Consider the following 16,757-nt stretch of genomic DNA (forward strand, 5'->3'; position numbering starts at 1 on the left):
CATCTGCGGATCGTCCGGTCCTCTACCCACGTACCCAGGCCCGGGGACCTGGTAAGAGGTACTGCTCCGGCCCAGAAAAAAAAATGAAGCGAGTATCTACAAAATATACTTAAATAAGAATACTTAAGTTTTTGTTTTCTATAGAAATGAAGGCATTCTTCTATATTAAATGATTTAGGTACCAAAATCCTGCGCTTTTCCACGGTAGAGCAATAATATTTTTCTTTGAAGGATGGGCCAGCCTTTAAATATTGGTACGCTGGCAAGAGTAACGACATCTATCGCCAAGTGGTCGAACCAATATCGAAGGATCTAGCAACGCGTAGAATGCTCGCGAAGTACAACGCTATCTATTGACAGATAGCGGAAACTACTACTAGAGATGTGTGGAATATTCTCGATAATCTTAGGGATGAGGTATCGGCTATAAAAGTGGTGTAGAGACGGCACGCAGTAAGTCAGTAACCGGAACTACTGGAAGCGAAACAGCGAACGGATCACCTGAAGCGAAGCGGAACAAGCGAATTGAGAGCTTTAAAGTGTTTGTGAAGTGTTTTAAGTGTTGAATACAGTTTTTAAGTTGTGCTTTGGTGAAATTTTGTTTATCCCGAACCCCAGCGCCTAACAATATACTTGATACTTGGATTTCGAGTTTCGAAATGGTGAAATTCGCGTTTTATGTCTACGGTCCCCAGTCGCTGGTTGATACCGTCTGTCAATTTGCTCATCAGTCTCTTTCTGTAATGAAAAATAATAGGCAGTGCCTCCCTTTTAGTCTAGAGATCGATGGATGTTTTGGGGTATTTATTGACTCCGAAAATAATAAAAAAAAAGATGTGTGCTGTCGTGGGATAAAAATATTAATTTTAAGTTCTATTCGTGTATACAGAAAATAAAACTGGATGTTTCGTAACAACGCATGGCCATTCGGTAACGTGCGAACTTATTGTGGTACACTTCATTTACGGTTCTTTGCATAAGAGTTAATGTATTGCGCAAACGAACGCTCTGAGATCCTGGTCAATGAATGATAAAAAAATATGTTATTTTTTGTAAGTTATTACAAAGTTAAGTTGTACACTGTGTGTATTACTAATTTGTAGGTTATTACAAAGTTAAGTCGTACACTGTGTGCATTGCTAATAAAAATCTTACGTTACGGACGTTTTTTCCCGGTTAGGGTACCCCTCCGCATCGTCCCATAAGGAACTTCGTTTAAAAAAACGTAGGATAAATGTCGTCGTAGGATAAATGTAGGATAAACGTCGATAGAGTTGAGTTTTGCTATCGCAACATCCGCTAGTTAACGCCAATTATACCGGCTCCGTACGATCAGTATCGATTGCAGTTATGTTCGTTTTTAATTTATAAGAGTTCAACATTTTCAGATTTGTTATTCGCTCGTAAAAAGAAAACTTTTGTAATAATCATGAAATTGGACTATTCTATTCTATTCTATCAGCCCATGGACGTCCACTGCTGGACATAGGCCTCCCCCAAGCCTCGCCACAAAGATCGGTCTTGCGCTGCCTGAAATTGGACATGAAGAAATAATGCGAGACACGAATGTTGTTATAAAATGCATTCTAGAAAGTTTTCAATTCTGTGCCATTAGATGAAGACGGTTTTTCGGCGGGAGACATCTCTGCCGACTATTTAGGCTTTTATTGCATTTATCCACATATATGTATATAATTTAAAAACAAAATAAGGGTTTTTAATTCCAAATTCAATTTTTTAAACTTCGAATTGATGACTTGAGGACATTTATTTTCATTAACATGTATTTTATGCGTTTTCTTCTTTTGTTTTTTTGTTTTTCGTGTTGTTAATTTTATATGAATAATAAATAAGATTCTAACCTTTACTTTACAAAATTGAATTTGATATTTATAAAATTTAATTTGAAGTTATAAATCTATAACATTTAGTTTACAAATAGACATTAGTATTTTACATTAACACATCGGTCATTTCTCCTTATTTCATTTACCGGATCCGATACGAATATTCTTTAACATGATCAAAGAAATTATAAATAAATAATAGTTTGAAAAAATTAAAAAAATACGGTTTTATAGAAAATCTAACTAAAAAATAGAGCTTTTCAGGATATTATCAAAATAACTCATATCTGTACACAAAATATTTATAACTACTGATATATACCATGCACCCCACGCTTTTTTTTACAATAAAATCCTTTTTTCTTACACTGTTTTCAATTTAAATTTATTAAAATTTATTTTCTATTTTTTAGTTGGATTTTCTATAAAAGCGTATTTTTTTGTTTTTTTAAACTATTATTTATTTTTCACTTTTTAGTTGAATTTTAATTTTTTAATTATTTTTTTAATATTAATTTGTCATCGGTCCTTAATAACTATGCCAAATTTCGAGTTAATCCGACGTTTTGAAGGGGATCAAAATCATGTTCAAAGATTCCGGTACATACAAACATACTAATATACTGAACTTAATAAAAGCGTATTAAAAACATTATCATCTACACGCCATCCCATACTTTCTTAGACAGACGCTTTCTTCTTATAATTCGCACCACCGTCAATTGCTCAAAGCGCGGCGCCTGAATTTAATGAGCAACACGTGTCCAATGAACGCTTGCCCGTTATAATTAACTGTTACACGTCACTTACACGCATCAGGGCTGTTGTACCAGTGACTGCGGCAGACGGGGGTAAATTTACTACCCTAACAGTTTTGCGGATTGGGCTATTGCTTGTAAATTTAGAGTTATAAATAAGTGATCTGCGACAAATAATAGGATCATATGCACACAACTTAGGATCCTGTGCGATGAACAGCAGGGCTGATTATACTTATCCGTAAATGGATTCCCCAGAGTTAAAAAAAAAAAAAAAAGGGCTGATTATACTATAAGTAGCAGTAGGACGTCTTATGAGTCCGCACGGGTAGGTACCTGCCTATTTCTGCCGTGAAGCAGTAATGCGTTTCTTAATATACGGAGACCTTAGAACTCATATCTCGAGGTAGGTGGCGCCATTTTTTTTGTAGATGTTTATGGACTCCGGTGACCACTTAACACCAGGTGGGCTGTGAGCTCATCCACCTATCTATGCAATAAAAAAATAGAAAACATATTATTATATTAAGGTTTTATTAAATTCATCCTTAACTTGGATACCTCAGAAAATAAAATAAAACTTCATTTGCATATAATATTTATTTGCGTAACGTAAAACAGTTAAAATTGAACAGAAACAATGAACGCCGTTAAAAATTACCAACAATATTAATTTAAACAATAGCAAAGAAATAATTAACATTTAAAATGAAAGGAAAATTACTGAAATCAGTATGATTTTAAGTATTGGAAAAAAAAACATGATTCGTTAAACGCGTGTTACAAAAAATAATATAAAAATTAAGCTATGGCCGCAAGGAAGATTACGATTAGAAGGAAAAGCTAAGGATAATTCCATTGATTTTCAGTTTCGGAAACAGAAATGATGTAAAGAATAAATGTGTCTGGCCTTTTTTTTCTTTCAAAAATACTCTTGATTCATATTTCATTAAAATCAAATAATTAAATGGTATAGGGGTAGGTATGATAGAATAGAATATATTTGACAAAAATGTAAGTCGCGGTAAAAACATTCCTAACATTCGTTTGCATTTAAAAAAAAATCAACAACAATATTGTCCATATTGGTGGTTCTAAGTGATGGAAGACCTTTCCTTTCGTGGTAATTCCCCGAGCGATTATCGCTTCAGAAAACAATGATTTGTTCGGATTTAGTAAATCTGTAAAGTTACGAATGTGTTGTTGGTTTTTTAGTTACAGCTTTAAAATCATTAATCTCACTTTGATTCTTTCCAAGCAGCGAGATTCCATCTCGGGATTTCTTGGCAGCTGACCAATGGATTCCTGCGAACAATATGATACTTTATGTTTTTTATTGCTTAGATGGGTGGACGAACTCACCTGGTATTAAGTGGTAATCGAAGCCCATAGACACCAACAACGGAAATATCGTGGCCCACCTTGTGACATGAGAGCTAAGTCTCAGTTTTTATTTGTATTTATAAATGTATTTTGTATTTAAGATTAGAAATATTTTAAAGGTGGAAAAGAGTGCTCTGTTCGAATTTAATGCCGCGGTCCTATATAAATATGCACCAATAATAATGTCCATGTTTGTTTTTTCACAAATAGATGTCATTGTGATGACCAATTGCGTCAGAATCTAATTCGCTCGATGTTTTTTATAATAAGAATATATTTCACACCTGATCACACACATAAGATAAGGTAGACTGATAAAGAATACCTATGGCATTAAGTCCGCCTTTATACTTTCTAGTATATGAAGTTATAAATAATATGTAGTGTAATATCACAACACGAAACTTTCGATGATGTGGCTTAGTGTGGTCCACAATACCTGTGAAAAAAGTTTGATCAGTACTTTTAGTAGACTAATATTTAATCTGACCATAGATTACTTACGAAGCATTCACTCTTTTCAGTGGCTCCCGTTGGATTCTCTCTACACCGTCACCAACTTCGCAAAGGAAGCCTGCAACTGTTGCTTTTCTTATTTCCGCCAGCTGAGCTATAACGTTTTAATGAAATCATTATAAACGTTTATACTTGTTGTGTTTTGCTAATTTATAATATATGTTTCAGCATTTTGGATTTCTAATATTTCTTCTCGGAAGTTCTCTGGAATGCTCAATCGAAAGTTCTCGCTTTATTGATATACTCGTAGACAATGACTTAAACGATAGATATAGATTTGAGATTGTTCGTCTCTCACAATTTAAAATAGTTGTCAATTTAGTAACTTGAGGTTAGTCTCATAACTATGTTTAAGTTTAAGAGGCTTCCCAACAAGCTTTGACTTTTTAAAATTTAAATTGTTTTATCTAAGGACCTTCAGTGAATGGTCTCCCACCAAGCTTAGAGTCTTAAAGTAGTATTATTTGTTTTGCTCCTTCGATTTAAGGAACAGTGTTAAAATTAACCCAATTTACTAAATCAAACTAAACTAATACTGTTTGGTAAAGCTTATGCATAGATTGGTTAATCAAAACTAATATTAAATGCTTACCGACATTGAAAGCGTAGGGTCTGTCCGATCTCTCATACCAATGTCTGTCAGCTTTCATAGTGAGAGACAGTTGTTTATTTAAGATACAAGCTGCGGTTGGAGGAACGTAACCTCCATCCATAGGTCTTTCAATCCAGATTCCTGCCAGGAGTTCCACATCACCAGGGATTTCGTAAATTTCTTGCAGGCTTTCAATTCGCTGTAAAACATAAAATGATTACTAAACACGACGGGAACATGCAGAAATGTAATTCACTAATTTTCAAAGGTAAGATTTTAATTTTCATTTCTCGTTTAATTTTGAAGGTTTAGCTCAAAGTCTGCTATTTATCCGACATTCCAGCAATGCAAAGAGGACTTTGCGCAGATGTCTTCTTTGTTTATAGTTAACTCCCCACAATCTCACCTAGTCAATGTATATTCGATAAATAATATTACAACAGCATCTAGGTGTCGTTGCGAATCCTTGCTTTTCCCAGATCATCTCTTCATCTCTAAACAATTATATTATACAAAGAAATAGAGCAATATTTGTGAACTAACGAAAAATGTCTTTGTGGCCATACCGAATTTCGTATCTTGCAAATATACAGGAAGATTCGACGGCGTTCACGAGCAGAGTAGTGTGGGGAACTTGCGTGTAGGGCATGCCCTAAAGGCCCAAGTTGCACAATATCCAAGTTAAATTAAAGAATGCAAAGCAAGACAAGCGATATGATACAATGAAGCAATATTTGCGACATTTTGTACTAGGACAGAGTGAGATCTTGTTACTAGTACGTGCTAGTGAGCGCGGAATTATATTCTGTGACCGTTCGAAATTCGATTTCTGAGGAAATTAATGCTATTTTCGGTTAATACTTGTTTATTATTTTATCGTGAACTATGACTTCCATGGAACACTTAACAAGATGAAATTTTTACGTCTATAGGCTTCGGTAATAGCTTAAAATAAGATATTACCCCGCTGTTGGCACTTCGTTTAAAGCAGTATTCAGGAGCAGGCATGTTATACTTACATCCAAGTCAATGAATTTCAACATGTCCTCCCATGTTTTAATTTCGACATCGTGGCACAGTTTTACGTAGTCGACGTAAGGTGGAATTTTGAAAAGCTGATTTTTCCTCAAATCGGCTGCTGTAAGGTCGGATGCTTTTTGCATTTTCCCTAATCCCTTATCACAAATCTACGATGAAAAAAGAGAGAATAGAGTATATAGAGGTTCATTTTTAATCACCGGCTTCGTATCAGGTAGGTGTAGGACTTCCAATACTGAGCATATCTCGACTAATCGTACTCGTCGATTCTCCCGAATTAAAGCAAATAGCTCTGTATTAGGGATATTAAAAACCCTTGGAATGGAATATAAGAATTTTATAGTTATTTTGTACATTATTGAGTGGCAAATTTGTTTTATAGTAACATACACTTTTTGCATAACTTAATTCGCTGTGAAAATGTCAGTACAAAATAAAGCAGATACAACTGGTGGTACACCAATTGCGAGAACTTTAAGCCAATAAATATGTGATAAGGAAACACTTAAGAAAAAAAATAATGATTTTGTAGTCCTAATGCCAAGATCTGTTTTAAATTACTGAACCAGAAGATTGATAAAATAACACTCACGGCCGGGTCTACAGCTCTATCATTATCCCCTCCAGCCTGATAGTAAGTTCCTCGAGTCATTTTTGCCAAGTTCTTATCTCTCATCAAGAAATCAGTATGTAAAGAGAGGTCTGTTACCATTTTTTTGCCCACGTACTTGAAATCCTCATCGAAAAGTCTGAAAAAGTAAATTTTGCCCTTGTCCTTTACAATAAAGCATTGAATATAGCTGAGATGAAAGATGTGAGATGTAATGGTAAGTTGTCACTTTAGACAGGTCAATAGGTATGGGCAACTCGTAATGGCCAAGGATTGAGTTATTATTTCTCTATATTCGTGGAGCGTTTTTATGCCCAGTGGAAATCAAAGCAGAAATAGGCAATGTGTGGTGAAACCTACCCCTAACGGCACACACACACACACACACACACACACACACACGTGCGCGCGCGCACACGCATACGCACACACACAATATATCTTACAACTCGTAGAGAATACTCCATTATTCTACAAAAAATAAACCTGATCTTACGGGTCGTTTGCAACCTCTGTGTCTATGGAGGGATAACGTTAGATATTTGTAACGAAATAAATTAAAATGTTTAATTGAGAATAAGCAGTTAAAAATAGGTAACGTTTTTGTGTTCAAAAACCTTGAATATTCAGAAAGTAGTTTATATCTCTCAAATTTAAAAGATTTTTACTCACTTCAAATCACCCTCTGAAACCAAGTGGAACCATCTCAAAGCGAGGTAGTATTCGAGATAAGTAGCAGGTATAGACTCATCATAAAGGTCTCTGTGTCCAGATTCAGAGTGAATCAGCTCATTTTTCAAACAGAATTCTTCACCTGTACATGAGTAATTTTTGTTTTGAAACCCTGCCTCCAAAAGAGATGGTATCAAGGACTTCACGACTATACCAATATATAGTTAGCCCATAGCCAACTTAATATTGTATAATATTAATCTATTTAATTGACTTCGAAACCAGACTAAGGTTAACGAATATGACGCTGATTTGTTACCGTCACATCTTGTTTGATGGAGTGCATTTTTATTGCCTACTTATCCGCCAGTAGCTTTGATCAGCTATTCTGGCTTCAACCTGACTGGCTGGCGAGCTCACGGGGCTCAGTCTGAAATAATTTTCTAACATCTGCCCTAGCAAAAGCAGTGTGTCGATGAATATACCACCGACTCGGAATAGCGGCCCACTGAGAAAATCCGATGAGAAGCTCAGTGGGTTGAGTCTTATGGGTTAAGTTACACGTCAAACTCTTTGTCGCTTTCAACAAGTTCCACGACAATGGTTAATGGTGCTTGGAATGCCTAAAAGTAGATGTTTAGGCAACGGCGGTTGTTTCTTGTCCCTTCATCTGTGTCAGGAATATACGACGGCTACGATAAGAGGCAACTAAATTGCCCTGTCATTTTCTCGAACACGAGATCTAACTCTAAGTCGTAGAGAAGTTCACATTTATCATATAACCTGGAGGGAAATGTCGTGGAGGGGAGTTGTTCATAGAGCCAGGTGGCATGCAAATCCAGACTCTGGAAAGCTACCGTAAGCACAACGGCTTCAGTTAATAACGTCACGGCGTCGGGTAAGACCTTACTGTCTTCGTTATTAAAAAAATGCTCGTTTTAATCGTGTAATTTCTATAGTAAGTAGGTAAAAAAGCGCAACATTGGAGCCAATTTCTACCAAATTAACAGTAATATTACAAGCTTACCGAATAGAGTTGGCAGCAATTCGTAATAAACAAATTGGTTTGTAATTGCGATGTTAATGTCCCTTGCAGTTTGGAACAATGTTTCGTCATCCCAATGAGGATTGATTTCGTTTAGTTCTGTGGCGATCTTATTGTGTAGTCTCCACCACCACACGACCAACAATGTAACCGGCAGAATTGATGTTGAAACTGAAATAATAAATATTGGTATTGCGAAATGATATTACCTTTTCACCATGTCGCTTTTTTATCCGATTTTTAATCGAGATGCCGTATCTATCTATGTAGTAGTGGTACCTATATGATAGTTTATCTTAGTACAGAAATATATCCAAGTCCACATTCAACTAGTCATTATGTGCAGTTAACTGAATTATTTTTTACCAGGGCCAAAACATTTCGTTTCTCCATTAGACGCGTCGTTTTGCAAGCATTTATTGCTGTGCGGTCCTTCTTGTGGGGGGAAGATGGTGCCATCGGCCTCTTGGGTCATCAATAGCCCGCCACTGTATGTTCTGTATTCTGGAGCCGGTTCGGTCGATCGGTAGATAGTCGATAAATCCAATAACGGCGTTGTGAATTCCATCTAAAACGATTTTGGTCAAATAATTATGTAATACTAGAAGTCCCGCAGTAGTCGAAATTCGACTATAATTAATTAGAATTGTAAGTTTGTACACTATTATGATTGTATTTTATAACTTCTATAATCACAAATTTCGCCAAGACTACACTATAAAAAATATTAACAAAGACAAACAATATTTAAATCTATTCACAATTTGACAACATACGTTAAGAACAAAAGTTTGACAATAAATAGTATGCATGCGTGTGTGCGTCAAATACATGGTATGTAGTGTGTGTACTGTTTTTTTTTCTTTATTGATTTAATGTATCTTTTATGCATTGCAGAAAAAGGCAGCTTAGTGGTACCTATATATCTCGGCTGAGTGGGCTACATTTTTATTACGCGTTCCTGATTGCTGGGTCGTAGGTTCGATTCTCACGTCGTACAAACATTTGTTTGATGAACACGTTTGGTTGCTTTTTATCTGCGTCTTTAATATCTATATAATATGCATATATTTCAAGGTATACAGGTATATCGATCTCTGGTTCTTACAATACATCGAATTCTAGTTTGGAGAAAGATGATCGTGTATAGCTTGTCCCCCGACTTTTTTTATTATTATTACTACTGCTGTATCATCTTCAATCTCAAATAGCCCTTATTTAATAATTTCATACAAACAAACATATTTCTCTTCGACTGAGACAGTCCGACAAAAAGCTGTATTTAAAGTGGACGAACATACTCTGTCTACATTCGAGTCAGCAAGGCAGCCATAAGTCTGGAACGATTTCGGTCGAGTGAGGTTCAAGCAGCGTATACCAGAGAACCTATGGACAGGGTCGTCCTGGGGAATATCTATAGGCGTGCACATATAATTTGATTTTCCTTCCGCTGTGCAACAATTTGTGGTCTCCGTTAGCAAATTCACTGAAATTATAAAAAAAAAAACATGTTTTTAGCTGTTTTGTACTAACCTAATTAGGTAATTATCTTTGTAACTGGGTAGAAGAGGTAATGATACCATTAGTATTAAGTCGTTAACGGATCCCATAGTCGTCATCAAGTGAATACTACTTACTTTGAGACAAGAAGTTGATTTTACAATTGCATCGATTGAGTGTTTTATCGATTCATCTAACGATCTAATATCAACGACACCAATGTAAAGGATTCGATCTAAAATGTACAATGGGCGATCTGATCCGCAGGAGAAATATCTTACAAATAACCATTTGGCGGATAAGAATCATGTTAAAAAAGATACTAAATCCGGTGAAATTACCATTTGACAAAATAAATTAATGCTCGTAATACTTTTATATGTATACTAGCTGTACCCGTCCGCTTCGCTGGGCATTTAAAATTAACATAATTATTTCTCACCCCCACAAAGATTCTCATCATTAACGCCCCCGCAACTGGTGTAGGGAATCCAACACTGATATAAATATTAGCCTATCCATTACGTACATGTATTTTCTACATGGATACCAAGTTTCAAGTCAATCGGATGCATGGTTCAGTAGTTATAACGGAACATCGGTAAAAACCACTGTAGATTTATATATTAGTATAGATTTTATTATTCACTAGCTAACGCGGCAGACTTCGTAGTGCCTCAATCGATAAGTAAAAGACCTAAAATTTTGTATAAAATAAACTTAAAACAAACAAAAGGAATCGGTCCGACGGGGGACACATCAAAGGAAAAACAAAATTGTTATTTTTATTTAATTTCGAGCATTTTCATATTTATTTACCTTTCAAACCTTCTCTGAACTTCCACAAATAATATAAGACCAAAATTAGCCAAATCGGTCCAGCAGTTCTCGAGTTTTAGCAAGACTAACGAACAGCAATTCATTTTTATATATATAGATTATAAGTTTGAACATTATTATGCTTCTGTTGTTAAAGACTTTACTTCTATAACCACAGATTTTGTCTAAGAAAAACAACATTAATCTATTCTTAATTTGACCACAGGATTTAAACACTAACAAAAGTTTGAGAATAAACCAAAGAGTATATATGCTTTTTTTTTTTTTTTTTTATGATTGAAGGATTACTGGTGGCCCGGAGGCCTTTCCAGTTTCACCAGGACAGGTGGGCGAGCAAAGGCTCAGCCAGGAGGGGTGGGATTTGCTAACAGCTGCCCGAGCGCCTCCGAAGGAGACCTAACAACTCAAGAGTAGCTGCTTCGCGAATGAATCTACTACCGGATCGGAATCGCGACCCGCTGAGAAGATCCGGCGAGAAACTCAGCGAGCTGATTCATGGGTTAGGTTGCACGGCGAACTCTTTGTCGAGTTCGACGAGTACGGTTACCGAGGTCCCTAAGCCTGCTCCTAGAGCTGAAGGCGTCTAGTGCAAAGGTTATTGGATCTGATGGATCCGTAAGGACGTGTCTAGGGCGTCGACGGTGACTGGCTCCTGCATGATCAGGATTCGGGGAGTAGTCAGCGGCGGCTACGATAAGGCGATTATCATGACGCATAGCCTTATCGAAGTACCGTTCCGACGCTGACTTCATGTATTTCTGTATAGATTCGAGGCCCAGGTCGTCGTGTAGGTCAACGTTCCTCACGAACCACGGAGCTCCGACGGCTAACCTGCAAAAGCGGGATTGTAGAGATTGAAGGGTGTCTATGTGTGTGCGGGCCGCGTGAGCGAACACCACACTCGCGTAAGTCATGACGGGCCTTATGCAAGTTTTGTAAAGTGTCACCTTGTTCCGAAGGGACATTTTACTCCGCTTACAGATCATGGGGTAGAGTCTACCGAGAATAAACGCGGCACGGTCACGGACTGATTTTATATGCGGGCGGAATGTCATCGATGCATCCAGGGTAACGCCCAGGTACTTGACCTTCCTGGCCCAGGGTATGGATTGACTAAAGAGAGTAATCGGGGGTGTGAGATTCCTCCTCCTAATACGGGAGGAAATCCGTGTGGAGCTTCCCCTCTGAAATAGCACCGCAGTACTTTTCGCTGGGTTGATGTCTATGCGCCATTTTCGGAACCACTGTCCTAGGGCTAGGGCTGCGCTCTGAAGCTTCTTCGCGATTAGGGACTTGTTTCTACTGGAATAGTAAACAGTCGTGTCGTCGGCGAATAAAGCTAAATGGGTCGGCGGCGACCGGGGAATATCGTTAACGAATAAGCTAAATAGGAGGGGTGAAAGGACAGAGCCTTGCGGGACTCCAGCTGTGAGAGGTCGTGGGGAGGAGCGGGTTCCCTCGACTCGATATCGAAAAGAGCGGTTCGACAAGAAGTCCCGTATGATGAGCATGAGACTATCCGGCACGCCCATGTTGAATAGTTTGAAAATCAAACCGTTGTGCCAGACTTTGTCGAACGCTTTTGCGACGTCGAAGAAGAGAGCTCCCGTGTATAACGGTTTTGGTCGATTAAGCCCCACAAGAATGTGCTCCGTGAGGCGGTGCACCTGTTGAACGCATGAGTGATTTGTACGGAATCCGAATTGTTCATCGATGAGAATGCCCTTGGATGAGACGAAGTCTCTGAGGCGTTTGTAGAGCAGACGCTCATACAGTTTGCCTAGAGACATGAGGAGGCTAATCGGGCGGTAGCTCGTCGGATGATTTTTTGGTTTACCGGGTTTATGTATGCCGATAACGTCCGCTTCTTTCCACACAGCGGGAAAGATACAGTTCGCCATAGCGGCATTGAAAATAGATGCCAACATCACGATGAGTTGGACGGGTAGAAGTTTAATAACGCGGTTGGATATACCGTCGGAACCGGGAAGTATATATGCGTGTCTGTATCAAATACATGGTAGTATGTGTAATGTTTTCTTTGTTGATTTAATGTATTTTTAATAATCATTAAAAAAAAATTACTTTTGTGTACTCTTTCTCTATATTCTCTATAAGTGTGGGAAATTTCATACTCCTCCGTCTGCACAATTTTTGTAAAAAGGGGTACAAAGTTTTTGCTTCACGTATTAATATATAGATTTATGAAACAGAAAACAAACTCACCGGAATCATGGATCGAACCAAGGTCAGCAAATATGATTGTAGAGATAATCGCCAATAGTTGTGTGTATGAGAGGTCTGATGCCTTTCCTGTCTGTAAAATACGCTGCCTGACTTCCCGGGTTGATTTTAAAGGAGCTCCAGATGGAGAGGTTTCTTCGTCTATAATGAATTGTATATTACAGTGATACCACAAAAACATTAATACTAAAGGGAATTGTTCGTTGAGACTTTCAGTTGCTTAAAGATGCTTATTTTTCAGGATGACGGATGACCTGGTATAGTGCTTATAGAATAAATACTTCGTAGTGCGTTTCTAGGGAACAGTTTTGCCACGTACCATAAGGATCTGGAAAGAGCTTCTTCCACCGTATTTATTTGGCGCTGTGGCATTTCCTTTTTTATACATTTAACTATATCCTAAGCTGTATGCAGTATCGTGACTACGCCTTTTTTATTGCCTTTGTAAATAGACAGGAATACGGCCCACTTGAGGATAAGTGGTTACCGTCGATCATGAACGTCAGAAATGCCAGGGGCAGAGCCAAACTGCTGTGTATTAAGTACTCTCCGCAAGCCCCGTTTGAAGAAGGACATGTCATAGCGCTCGGGAATACCGTGGAGGGCAGGAATTGACATTGCCACGTGACTGCATACCGCTGTCCATGTATTCCATCACAACCATACATCATCAGGTAGAAAATAAGCTTTTCTGTCATATTTAAACAAAACAGGCATAATTCAGGATCACGATTTAACCCGGTCGGCGGTGCATCGCGTTCCGACCCGGCAGGCTGGTTCTGGCCCAGCGGGGTATCCCGGAACACCAGCGGCATCGCCCGGGCGGCCTGATAGGGCCGCCGTACCGTGGAGATCGACGTCGTTGATCGTCGACTAGCGCCTCGATGACCCGTCGGTCGGGCGTCCTCGGGTTGGCGCCGCGTGTCTGGTTATAATGTTGACAGCGGGAACCACCCTACTCTGACCTGGTTTTGACCCCGGACGGAGATCGGACGTCGGGTGTAAGAGTGCAGGGGAGTCGTTTAGTGGGTGGGGCCCTAAAATTCCTTGGGCCCGCGGTCTGCTCCCAACACCTTGCAGATCGTCAAGTCCCACATACCCCGCGCGCCCCCTAGGCGCGGGGACCTCGTAGAAGGTTTGGCCCCCGGCCCGAAAAATAAAATAAAATAGGATCACTGATTTAGTTTTAAAGAGTATAATAAAATATCAGATCTCCGGTTACCTTGACTCTTTAACTCGATGGTTGGATTGAATGATGAGCATATTTGTATTAGGTAACCGCTGTTCTTTTGTCCCATTTCAGGTATAAGCATTTAAGGTAGCGCTAGTTTATTTAATTAATTTACCTCCACAGCCGGCTTCGGGTAACAATCTTATCACAGGGGTATGGAATGTTCCTCTTGACGGATAGTCGAAATTACTGCATGAGCCATCTAGACGTCGTCTCTCGTTGGGGTCGCAGGGGAGTTGAATGTCATTGGTGCAGTTCCTGAAAGGCTTCGTAGTTTAAAAAAAGTCCTACAAATTTTTTTTTAATACTTAGATGGGTGGACGAGCTCACAGCCCACCTGGTGTTAAGTGGTTACTGGAGCCCATAGACATTTACAACGCAAATGCGCCACCCATCTTGAGATATAAGTTCTAAGGTCTCAGTATGTAAGCCGAAACACATCACTGCTTCACGGCAGAAATAGGCGGGGTGGTGGTACCTACCCGTGCGGACTCACATGAGCTCCTACCACCAGTAATTACGCAAATTATAATTTTGCGGGTTTGATTTTTATTACACAATGTTATTCCTTCACCGTGGAAGCCGATCGTGAGCATTTGTTAAGTACATATTTCATTAGAAAAATTGATACCCGCCTGCGGGATACGAACACCAGTGCATCGCTAGATACGAATGCACCGGACGTCTTATCCTTTAGGCCACGACGCGACGACTTCAAATTCAATATACAAGCTTCTTAAAGTAGGAGAATATATTTCAATTCTTTTTTTTTACCCATACAAGCTTTCTTACCGTCAACGTATAATTTATGAAATATTATTCATTTTATTAGGTGTGATATAATGATAGACGTTTGAAAAAATAAAAGTGGAATTGAGCAGCATATCAGATAGAGAGCGCTAATGTGCTTATCCTTATCGTCGCTCACCAATACAAGATCTGGTATTATCTCTTGGTTCGTCAGATGTCATATGGAAATTTCAGTCTATAGGCACTATGCATACTGGCACCCAACTGTGTAAGCGATAGGAATGTTATCTACCCATGTGAACGACCAATACGTACGCCCCTTATAATTATATAGTTTTAATGAACTCGGCAGTCTTTGTTTGCCATCTATGCGAGTTTCCGGCTTACGTCCAGTGATTATCGAATCTTGTAGACGCAACATAATCTTCAAATAAAATCTAGATAATAATATCTCAAATACATTGGTACAATAGAGGTACTATTCAAGCAAAACGGATCGCATTAAATTATGAATTGCAGAAATAAAAATTGAAGTCGTCGTGGCCTAAAGGATAAGACGTCCGGTGCATTCGTGTTGAAGCGATGCAACGGTGTTCGAATCCCGCAGGCGGGTACCAATTTTTCTAATGAAATACGACTTAACAAATGTTCACGATTGACTTCCACGGTGAAGGAATAACATCGTGTAATAAAAATCAAACCCGCAAAATTATAATTTGCGTAATTACTGGTGGTAGGACCTCTTGTGAGTCCGCACGGGTAGGTACCACCGCCCCGCCTATTTCTGCCGTGAAGCAGTAATGCGTTTCGGTTTGAAGGGTGGGGCAGCCGTTGTGACGGTGCTGAGACCTTAGAACTATATGTCAAGGTGGGTGGCGCATTTACGTTGTAGATGTCTATGGGCTCCAGTAACCACTTAACACCAGGTGGGCTGTGAGCTCGTCCACACATCTAAGCAATCAAAAAAAAAAAAAAAAAAACTTTGTAACTTACTCTAAATTTTCCTGTTCGATGAAGTATTGGATCTTTTCATCGGTCGCTGGTAGACCAGAAAACGATTCATAGCGCACACCAGCGGCTAGTTTCAGAAACGCGAAGAAAACTAATGACCAGAGCATTTTCGTGGCCCAATTCTTCAATTCACAGGGCTTCGTCAATCTTACGTGCAATAATTCACAGAATTGTTCTTTTTGTCGATTTTATACTATATTTTGTGTTTTGAATTAATATTTATGCAGCTGTCGTCTCGTAATTAATATAAATTTCTATATTGTTTGCATTTTTTACTTTAAGATATTTAAAATTATGAAGATGCCACAGCAAAGCATTTCGTTTTGGACAATTAATTATACCGCGATTTTACCTGCATTTAATTTGTTATATCGTATTTTCGCATTAAAAGTGTCAAATTTCGAAATTGAGTTAATATGTGGAATCATTATTAGTATCACCAGTGTTTTTCTCATAAATACGGTCAAAAGAGCGTAGTTTATTATTTTTTTGGTTTACGTATTAAAAATATCACATGTTAAACCTTTTTTAAAACGTTCTCCTGTAAAATTAGTAAATTTTGAGATTATACAGTTTTAATGCGAGAATACGATATAGGAGCGTTCCGTTTCGCGGGGCAACAGTGTGCTTAGTGCGAGTTTTTTAACGTTCCGGATAGCGTAAAAGCTAACCCAATTTTGTATGTAGTTGGAAAAGCGCTCCTAGCGGCAAACGATCCTA

General features: G+C 38.5%; 1 protein-coding gene across 1 annotated transcript; it reads right to left on the reverse strand.

Annotated features, from left to right (window-relative positions):
• Positions 1 to 3,186: 3,186 nt before the first annotated feature.
• Positions 3,187 to 16,307, reverse strand: LOC149500277 (immunomodulatory peroxidase). Its single transcript, XM_089736593.1, has 12 exons — positions 16,020 to 16,307; positions 14,392 to 14,534; positions 13,028 to 13,186; positions 9,763 to 9,947; positions 8,828 to 9,029; positions 8,444 to 8,632; positions 7,417 to 7,558; positions 6,727 to 6,883; positions 6,116 to 6,283; positions 5,097 to 5,295; positions 4,493 to 4,598; positions 3,187 to 3,910 (listed from the first exon to the last, which is right to left on the reverse strand). The coding sequence occupies exons 1-12, from the start codon at positions 16,142 to 16,144 to the stop codon at positions 3,844 to 3,846; spliced, it is 1,842 nt and encodes a 613-aa protein (XP_089592719.1). The 5' UTR covers positions 16,145 to 16,307; the 3' UTR covers positions 3,187 to 3,843.
• Positions 16,308 to 16,757: the final 450 nt, after the last annotated feature.

Source organism: Bombyx mandarina, chromosome 22 (assembly GCF_030267445.1).
Source record: "Bombyx mandarina strain Sakado chromosome 22, ASM3026744v2".
In the NCBI taxonomy this organism is placed as follows: Eukaryota; Metazoa; Arthropoda; class Insecta; order Lepidoptera; family Bombycidae; genus Bombyx; species Bombyx mandarina.

Coding starts and splice junctions, on each gene's coding strand:
- LOC149500277 (XM_089736593.1), bottom strand. CDS start 16,144: ATGCTCTGGTCATTAGTTTTCTTCGCGTTTCTGAAACTAGCCGCTGGT. Junction 8,633..8,827: donor AACGAAATGTTTTGGCCCTG/GTAAAAAATAAT, acceptor TTATTATTTCAG/TTTCAACATCAATTCTGCCG. Junction 5,296..6,115: donor TGAAATTCATTGACTTGGAT/GTAAGTATAACA, acceptor TATGTTTTACAG/CGAATTGAAAGCCTGCAAGA.